Below are 9,873 nucleotides of genomic sequence, written 5' to 3'. Positions count from 1 at the left end.
AGAGACCCATGGCTGCGGCCGGCCGGCGAGCTCGAGGACGGGGAGTGGCTAGGGTTTGGGCGTGTCAGCTTTCGAGGGGCAGAGAGGGGCCGCGTGGGGAAGTGAGGACGATGACCGGTCCACGGGTCCCATTTAAGAAGGACGACGACTGTTTGATGGCCGGATGACAGATGGGGCCATCCGCCCGTGCGCATTTATGTTGGCGGATGGGAGATAGGTGGCCGCCTGCCACGCGACCCCGACGCGGACGTTCGAAGCGTCCGTTCGCTGTCCACCGCGACCCAAAACCGGCGCAAGTTTGCGCTCGAAATGGGTCGGCCCGGACACAAAACGGACCAGATGGGTCCGGACCGTCGCGCGCTGGGTCGTCTTGTTTGTTCGTTTTGTCCCAAACAAACAGGACCGGACAAGATAGAGTCGCGCGGTGGAGTTGGCCTCGTAACGACGGGACGTATAGCCCAGAATAGCAAAGCCACGACAATCAACGAGTCGAGGACCACTCACAGGCTCTCGACCATTCCGCATTGACGCGACGGGAAACCCACCCAAAACTCTCATCTACACCGTCTACTGCGCATCCACAGCAGGTTCACTGTGACTCCCTTTGTTTCCTCCCTCCCCGCACCCTGTCCACCTACACCGCGTTTCCTACCCTGTCATGAATCCATACACCGGCTCCACAGGTCCACGCGCCCACCGGCTCACTATAGCCCGTCCGGCGCAGGATACGCCTATAAGTAAAGCCCCACCCCCACCCAGTTCTCCTCTTTCTCAGACGCACTCTCTCCCGATCCCCTTTCCCCTCCCCTCTCGCGGAGGAGGCGAGGGCCGGTCGGATCGATCCCATTCGAGCTCGATTTTAGCCGCCAAAAAGTTTAGCGTGCTCCAGACAGGGGCTGGCCGTACGGCCCAAGCTTCGGGCGGCGGAGCGCTCGCGGCGGGCGGCGGGATCTGAGACCCAAACCCTAGGTGGCGGCGGCGCCGCCGTGGGGGTGAAATGGACGCGAGGTTCCCGTACTCGCCGGCTGAGGTGGCCAAGGTGCAGCTCGTGCAGTTCGGCATCCTCAACCCGGATGAAATCGTAATACCTCGCCTCCCCCACCCCCACCGCCGCCTCTGTTTCGTTTCTCTGCGTGGAGTGGGAACTCGTACTGGTTTGACTGGGCTTGGCTAGCTTCCAACTCTGGATGAACTGTCACCGGGTTGCTGGTTGTTAGCTTCAATCTGGTGTTGCTTGGGTAGCGAATTAGCCGAGCTTGATCTGGCAAATATATGTTGAAGCTGATCCATTGTAACTTACCAAAGGTTCCGACACTGAACAATATATGCATGAGTGTTGTTTCGTTGAGTCGGTGTTTTGCTAACTTGGGAAACTAGTTAAACTTTGAGCAAAATGCTTGGTTGTAAGTCTCTAGTTCGGTTTGAGCTACAAGTTGTACTCCATGTAATACTATTCAAGTGGGATATTTGGTCGAGTTGCCGAGTTGAACTTCGCACTTGTATTGCATCAAAGTTTTAACAGATCTCTCTCGCAATTTTTTTAACAGACCTAACAAAAGGCAAATGTTCTAATTACTTGTGTGGTATTTGTATTTACTATGAATTTGGCAGTTTGGTTGTGCTTAGCAGTTTGCACTGTTTGTTTGTTATCACACATGATTTTACCGTGCTTTCGATTGGCTCATGTTCAATACAAGTTTGAATAAGGCTACACGCATCTGCTTGATGGTCTTATACTATAGATTTGCAGAATATATCTAATAAGATGGATTGAGAGGGTTTAATAGTATGATTTGTTTGGTTCAAATGACCATCGACCATTGTAATGATAGTCTGAGGAGTGCCTCCTGAACTGGTCCATATGGAGTGCCCAAAGAAATGTGTAGGATTGAATTTGATAAATTTTGTGTTGCTTTGCTATTTTTGTAGAGACAAATGTCAGTGGTGGTGATAGAGCATGCAGAGACTATGGAGAGGGGGAAGGCAAAGCCTGGGGGTTTGAGTGACCCTCGTTTGGGCACCATTGACCGGAAGATCAAGTGTGATACATGTATGGCTGGGATGGCCGAGTGCCCGGGTCACTTTGGCCACCTTGAGCTTGCAAAGCCAATGTTCCACATCGGCTTCATCAAGACCGTACTCTCCATAATGCGCTGTGTGTGCTTCAACTGTTCCAAGATCCTGGCGGATGAGGTACATGACTCCTCTGTTCGTCTGGTTTCCTTTTAAGACTTGTGCATTTTACTAGGTTGTCGTTTGGTGCATATCTAAGGTAAACTGAAAGGAGTCCCTGATGTGCAAGACAAGCTAAACTGAAATCATGACAATCGTAATTTTCACTTATGTTTGTCCAATTTTGCATCTGTTCAACGTCATAGAATCTTTTTTGATCAGGTGCAATGAACCTGTACATGCAATTGATTTAGACTTCTTGCATGTTTGTTATGGATCTGGAATTCAACACTGGAAGCCAAGATTATCTTTGTGAAGTTTCAATAGAGCCTGCCATTGGTAGAACTGCATCAGACAAAAGAAAACTGCATTGATGATGTGTCCCCGTAGCAATGCCTATTTTATTAATTATTGTCTTTGGTAAAATAACCAGAACCATGGAACCTAATTACAAATAACTTTGGAGTTTTCTCATGAATTCTGAGAAAGGTTGTTCTTGCATGTTAGGTACTCCCTCTGTTCACTAATATAATATGTTTTTTATATTTCAATATGGACTACATACGGACTGAAATGAGTGAACAAACACACTGAAATGTGTCTATATACATCAGATTCACAAAAAAGTTAGAACATCTTATATTTGTGAACGGAGGGAGTACTAAACAGTATCATAGCGTGGACCATTTATTTTTGTGTGCCTTGATCTTGGCATGTTATTTATCAGTGATGTCTTGCAGGAGGATACCAAGTTCAAGCAGGCTCTGAAAATCAGGAACCCAAAAAATAGATTAAGAAGAATATATGATGCTTGCAAGAGCAAAAAGATTTGTGCTGGGGGTGATGAACTTGAGGTTCAAGATCAGCAGGATGCTGATGAGCCAGTGAAGAAAAGAGGCGGTTGTGGTGCTCAGCAGCCAAATATCACAGTTGATGGTATGAAGATGGTTGCAGAATTTAAAGCAACAAAGAAGAAAAGTGATGATCAAGATCAACTCCCTGAACCAGTGGAGCGAAAGCAAATTCTCTCTGCCGAGAGGGTATTTACATTATCCTTACTCAATTCAATAGGTTCTAAGAATTTTCAGTTAATCACATGGCTCACATCATGGTTTATTGGGGCAGGTCCTTAATGTTCTCAAGCGTATAAGTGATGAGGACTGTCTTTTGTTGGGCCTGAACCCTAAGTATGCTCGTCCTGATTGGATGATACTGCAAGTCCTTCCAATTCCTCCACCACCTGTCAGACCATCTGTTATGATGGATACTTCCTCCAGAAGTGAGGTTAGCCCAGTACTACTAAAATTATTATGAATGGATCCAATGGTTGGTTCACAGGTCTCACCCTTCCACTCACTGTTTATCTCGCTGTTTCTTCTGTTTCTACAGGATGATTTGACTCATCAATTAGCGATGATAATTCGACATAATGAGAATTTGAGGAGGCAAGAGAGAAATGGAGCCCCAGCTCACATTATAACTGAGTTTGCTCAGTTGTTGCAGTTTCACATTGCAACGTACTTCGACAATGATCTTCCTGGACAACCAAGGGTGAGTAGTCTATAAGTACACTCCACATATTAATCACTAGTAGATAAGTTATTCTCATTATCTGTTGTGGAAATATCCAGGCCACTCAGCGTTCTGGAAGGCCTATTAAGTCAATATGCAGCAGGCTGAAAGCAAAAGAAGGCCGGATTAGAGGAAACTTAATGGGGAAGCGTGTTGATTTCTCAGCTCGTACTGTCATCACACCAGATCCGAATATCAACATTGATCAATTGGGGGTGCCATGGAGTATAGCTTTGAATCTGACATACCCAGAAACTGTCACTCCATATAACATTGAGAGGTAAATTAATTTTCTGTTATTAAGGCATATTATGCAATCACTGTTCTTGCATTGATATGTGAGAAGTTATGTCTAAATCTGATCATACCAGGTTGAAAGAGCTAGTAGAATATGGGCCTCACCCACCCCCAGGTAAGACAGGTGCAAAGTACATCATCAGGGAAGATGGTCAGAGGCTGGATCTTCGCTATGTGAAGAAAAGTAGTGATCAGCATTTGGAGCTGGGTTACAAGGTTAGTGCTGACATCGTTGCAGCATCTACCGTTTTAGTGGTGACATAACAAAAATTGCCTTTTGTTTTGGCTCACCTGTTTTGTGCTTGACTTCTCAGGTGGAAAGACACCTCAATGATGGAGATTTTGTTCTTTTCAACCGGCAACCAAGTCTTCATAAAATGTCTATCATGGGGCATCGTATTAAAATTATGCCGTACTCAACTTTCCGCCTGAACCTGTCTGTCACATCACCATACAATGCAGATTTTGATGGGGATGAAATGAATATGCATGTTCCTCAGTCATTTGAGACAAGAGCCGAAGTTTTAGAGTTGATGATGGTGCCAAAATGTATTGTCTCGCCTCAAGCGAATAGACCTGTTATGGGTATTGTCCAGGACACACTTCTTGGGTGTCGAAAAATAACCAAAAGGGACACTCTTATTGAAAAGGTTAACGATACTCTCCTTAAACACCTAATATTATTGTTTGTAGTTTTTGTAGCTTAATGTTCTGAAATTTCTCCCAGGATGTATTTATGAACATCCTAATGTGGTGGGAAGATTTTGATGGGAAGGTTCCTGCACCTGCCATTTTGAGACCAAGGCCGATTTGGACTGGCAAACAAGTTTTCAACTTGATTATTCCGAAGCTAATCAATTTAATAAGATTTTCAGCCTGGCATGCTGAAACAGAAAGTGGATTTATTACTCCAGGAGATACTATGGTCAGGATAGAGAAGGGAGAGCTTCTGTCTGGTACACTTTGCAAAAAAACACTTGGAACGTCAACTGGAAGTCTTATTCATGTTATTTGGTAAGTTATAAACGTTGCATTGCAGTTTTTGGTACACATGTTCTGTGCTGAATAATTTTGGTTGGTTTAACTGTTTGCAGGGAAGAGGTAGGGCCAGATGCTGCACGGAAGTTCTTGGGTCATACACAGTGGCTGGTCAACTACTGGCTTCTGCAAAACGGTTTCAGTATTGGTATTGGAGATACAATTGCAGATGCTGCTACTATGGAGAAGATTAACGAGACAATTGGAACAGCTAAGAATGAGGTGAAGGAGCTTATTAAGCAAGCACAAGAGAAGAACTTGGAACCTGAGCCAGGACGCACCATGATGGAATCATTCGAAAACCGAGTAAATCAGGTACTGCTGAATGCTCTTGTTTGGTTCTTTCATCTGGGAAGGAGTAGGCCATCAGCTTTTTTTGGGAGAGTTTGATTCTTCCATTTGGGAGACTTTGATCCTTCCATTTGGGAAGGAGTAAGCCATCAGTTTTTTGGTAGACTTGTTTTGACATACCCGTTTTCTATGCTAGGTTCTTAACAAGGCTCGTGATGATGCTGGGAGTAGTGCTCAGAAGAGTTTGTCTGAGAGCAACAATTTGAAAGCTATGGTCACTGCAGGCTCAAAAGGCAGTTTCATTAATATTTCGCAAATGACTGCTTGTGTCGGACAGCAGAATGTTGAGGGCAAGCGGATTCCATTTGGTTTCGTTGATCGTACATTGCCCCACTTCACGAAAGATGACTACGGCCCTGAAAGTCGCGGGTTTGTTGAGAACTCTTACCTTCGAGGTCTGACACCACAAGAATTTTTCTTCCATGCTATGGGTGGTAGAGAAGGTTTGATTGATACTGCTGTGAAAACCTCTGAGACGGGATATATTCAGCGGAGGCTCGTGAAGGCTATGGAGGACATTATGGTGAAATATGATGGTACTGTGCGAAATTCGCTGGGTGATGTTATTCAATTCTTGTATGGAGAAGATGGCATGGATGCTGTTTGGATTGAATCACAGAAATTGGACTCCCTGAAGATGAAAAAGGCCGAGTTTGATAATGTATTTCGTTATGAACTTGATGATGAGAACTGGAGGCCTACTTACATGTTGCCTGACCATGTTGATGATTTGAAGACCATTCGTGAATTCAGAAATGTGTTCGAGGCAGAGGTTCAGAAATTAGAAGCTGACAGATTACAGCTTGGGACTGAAATTACTACAACTGGCGACAATACATGGCCTATGCCTGTCAACCTCAAGCGGCTTATCTGGAATGCTCAGAAGACTTTCAAGATTGATTTAAGAAGACCTTCTGACATGCACCCAATGGAAATTGTGGAAGCAATAGATAAGCTGCAAGAAAGACTTAAGGTTGTCCCTGGTGACGATGCCATGAGCATCGAGGCTCAGAAGAACGCTACTTTGTTCTTCAATATCCTGCTTCGTAGCACATTTGCTAGCAAGAGGGTCTTGAAAGAATACAGGCTTACAAAGGAATCCTTCGAATGGGTCATTGGTGAGATTGAATCGAGATTCCTCCAGTCTTTAGTAGCTCCTGGTGAAATGATTGGATGTGTGGCTGCACAGTCCATTGGAGAACCGGCAACTCAGATGACACTGAATACTTTCCATTATGCTGGTGTTAGTGCTAAGAATGTTACCCTTGGAGTTCCCAGGTTAAGAGAGATCATTAACGTCGCCAAGAAGATAAAGACTCCATCTCTGTCTGTTTTCCTAAAGCCTGAGGTGAGCAAGAAAAAAGAATTGGCTAAGAATGTGCAGTGTGCCTTGGAGTACACTACACTGCGTAGTGTGACCCATGCCACTGAGATATGGTATGATCCTGATCCTCTAGGAACCATCATTGAAGAGGATGTGGAATTTGTCAGGTCATATTATGAAATGCCTGATGAGGATATTGACCCAGATAAGATCTCTCCTTGGCTGCTGCGTATTGAGCTGAACCGTGAGATGATGGTTGATAAGAAATTGAGCATGGCTGATATTGCAGAGAAGATCAATCATGAATTTGACGATGACTTGTCATGCATATTCAATGATGATAATGCAGATAAGCTCATCCTTCGTGTCCGCATTACAAACGACGAAGCTCCAAAAGGAGAAATACAGGATGAATCTGCTGAGGATGATGTCTTCCTCAAGAAGATTGAGGGTAATATGTTGACTGAGATGGCCCTTCGAGGCATTCCAGATATTAACAAGGTCTTCATCAAATACGGGAAGGTCAATAAATTTGATGAAAGTGAGGGTTTCAAACCAGATAACGAGTGGATGCTTGATACAGAAGGTGTAAACCTCTTGGCCGTGATGTGTCATGAGGATGTTGATTCTACAAGGACAACAAGTAACCATTTGATTGAAGTGATTGAGGTTCTTGGGATTGAGGCTGTCCGCAGGTCTCTCTTGGATGAGCTGAGGGTGGTTATATCTTTTGATGGGTCTTATGTGAACTACAGGCATCTGGCCATTCTCTGTGATACGATGACATACAGAGGTCACCTGATGGCTATTACTAGGCATGGTATAAATCGTAATGACACAGGGCCCCTCATGAGATGTTCTTTTGAAGAAACAGTGGATATCTTGCTTGATGCTGCTGTATATGCGGAATCTGATTACCTAAGAGGTGTGACTGAGAACATTATGCTTGGCCAGCTTGCTCCTATTGGTACAGGAGGCTGTGGATTGTATCTGAATGACCAGATGCTGCAGCAGGCGATTGAGCTTCAACTCCCAAGCTATGTTGAAGGTCTGGACTATGGCATGACACCAGCGCGTTCACCCATGTCTGCGACACCGTACCGTGATGGAGGAATGATGTCACCAATGCTGAGTCCAAATTTCAGGGCTTCCCCAATTACAGATGCTCAGTTCTCACCATATGTTGGGGGCATGGCATTCTCACCCGTCCCGTCAAACTACAGCCCATCCTCTGGAGGTGGTTACAGTCCATCTTCTCCGGTGTTCAGCCCAGGGCCAGGACATGGTTACAGTCCCACTTCTCCATCATACAGCCCTGCATCGCCCAGCTACAGCCCCACCTCTCCATCATATACGCCTGGCTCTCCTTCCTACAGCCCGACCAGTCCATCATACTCTCCGACCAGTCCATCATACTCGCCAACATCCCCGAGCTACAGCCCCACATCTCCTAGCTACAGCCCCACATCTCCGAGCTACAGCCCAACATCACCAAGCTATAGCCCCACATCGCCGAGCTATAGTCCAACATCACCGGTTTATAGTCCGACCTCGCCAGCATACAGCCCAACATCTCCTGCATACAGCCCGACGTCGCCATCTTACAGCCCAACGTCGCCATCATACAGCCCTACTTCTCCCTCGTACAGCCCGACATCACCCTCATACAGCCCCACGTCACCCTCATACAGCCCGACATCCCCCTCATACAGCCCTACCTCGCCCTCATACAGCCCTACATCGCCTGCATACAGCCCTACATCGCCTGGTTACAGCCCGACGTCACCGAGCTACAGCCCTACTTCACCGAACTACAGCCCCACTTCACCGAGCTACAATCCTTCTTCGGCCAAGTACAGTCCTTCACATGCTTATTCTCCAAGCAGTCCAAGGATGATGAGCCCGTACAGTCAGACTTCTCCGAACTACAGGTATTCTGTTGATAGCTTTGGCCGTTCTTTTGGTGTTGTGTTCCATTTCCATGTATGTCTATGCTTTATTTTGATTACATTACATCTCTGTTTCGTTTCTCCAGCCCGACCTCACCGACCTACTCGCCCACCTCACCATCATATGCACAACCAAGCCCGTCATACAGCCCTACAAGGTGAGCCCATTTCTGTTGATAATCACCATTGTTTCTAACTTAAAACGTTGTTGCTGTGGCAATACATGGGTTTTCTAACACGTTGCGCGAGTGTTGCAGCCCGCACACTACCTCTGGAGGACCTAGCCCAGATTACAGCCCGACATCTCCAAACTACAGGTAAATGCTTGAGGTCTTATCTCATCTGCCCGCGATGAAAGTGCGCAATTAGCTCTTCTGACAATTGTGGTTTTGAGCGTGCAGCCCCAGCGCAAGCTACTCCCCGACTGCACCGGGCTACTCCCCGTCATCCACCGGCCCGCAGACAACTGACAAGGACGATGAGACTGTTGACTAGAAAATGGCTGCTGTTGGCTTGATGCAGAACAATGCCCCACTACCAATTCTTGTTTCCTCGTGTGTCCAGAACAGGCCTTGTTGTAAGCTGCGATGCTAATGGCAGCACTAGAATTTGCGGCCGTAGCTGGGCTGATATTTAATTGTGTGTTATCTATCGGATTGTTATGCTAATGTTAACATTGGAGCTTTTGCCTTCTCATCTGTGGAGTGCTTTGCATGCGCAACTTCAGTTTGGTAGACGTATATGGTCTGCATGGATTTTCTTCTTCGAGACGGGAGGGGCATGCGAATGTATGGACGCGGTAGCGTTGTACAAAACGAACACGGCAGCGCCACGTAAACGAGATGGAATTTATGCGGTAGATTAGTCGGCAGCTCCACACAGATGAGATGGAATATATGGCTGTAGTTCAGTTGGCAGCGCTACATAAGCAAGAAGAATGTATGGCTGCCAAGCGTTGACTAACATATGTGGTGATCTTCTGAAAAAAAAAACATATGTGGTGATCTTCTTGTTGGGTACGTGGCCCGACGGTGGTGCAACCGACGGTACATGCTTTGTAGGTTGTGTGTTGCTCCCGCTTGCATTATTTTGAGCACTATAAGCAATGATCATCTGTAGCACTTCTTTTTCTGCGTCGTCCCTTTTTATAACTTTCTCCGACTTATGTCT

The 9,873-nt window shown here is 46.0% G+C and overlaps 1 protein-coding gene across 1 annotated transcript; it reads left to right on the top strand.

Annotated features, from left to right (window-relative positions):
* Positions 1–769: 769 nt before the first annotated feature.
* LOC119335675 (DNA-directed RNA polymerase II subunit RPB1-like) lies at positions 770–9,399 on the top strand. The gene is made up of 14 exons (XM_037607771.1): positions 770–1,081; positions 1,930–2,193; positions 2,913–3,212; positions 3,298–3,456; positions 3,562–3,723; positions 3,804–4,024; positions 4,116–4,257; positions 4,356–4,691; positions 4,769–5,055; positions 5,136–5,394; positions 5,567–8,685; positions 8,790–8,861; positions 8,961–9,020; positions 9,105–9,399. Exons 1-14 carry the CDS (start codon positions 998–1,000, stop codon positions 9,196–9,198), a joined length of 5,559 nt encoding a protein of 1,852 aa, XP_037463668.1. The 5' UTR covers positions 770–997; the 3' UTR covers positions 9,199–9,399.
* Positions 9,400–9,873: the final 474 nt, after the last annotated feature.

The sequence above is a fragment of the Triticum dicoccoides genome, chromosome 7B (assembly GCF_002162155.2).
Source record: "Triticum dicoccoides isolate Atlit2015 ecotype Zavitan chromosome 7B, WEW_v2.0, whole genome shotgun sequence".
Taxonomy (NCBI): Eukaryota; Viridiplantae; Streptophyta; class Magnoliopsida; order Poales; family Poaceae; genus Triticum; species Triticum dicoccoides.
The sequence above is the reverse complement of the archived record's forward strand: the minus strand, read 5'-3'. Positions and strand labels throughout refer to the sequence as shown.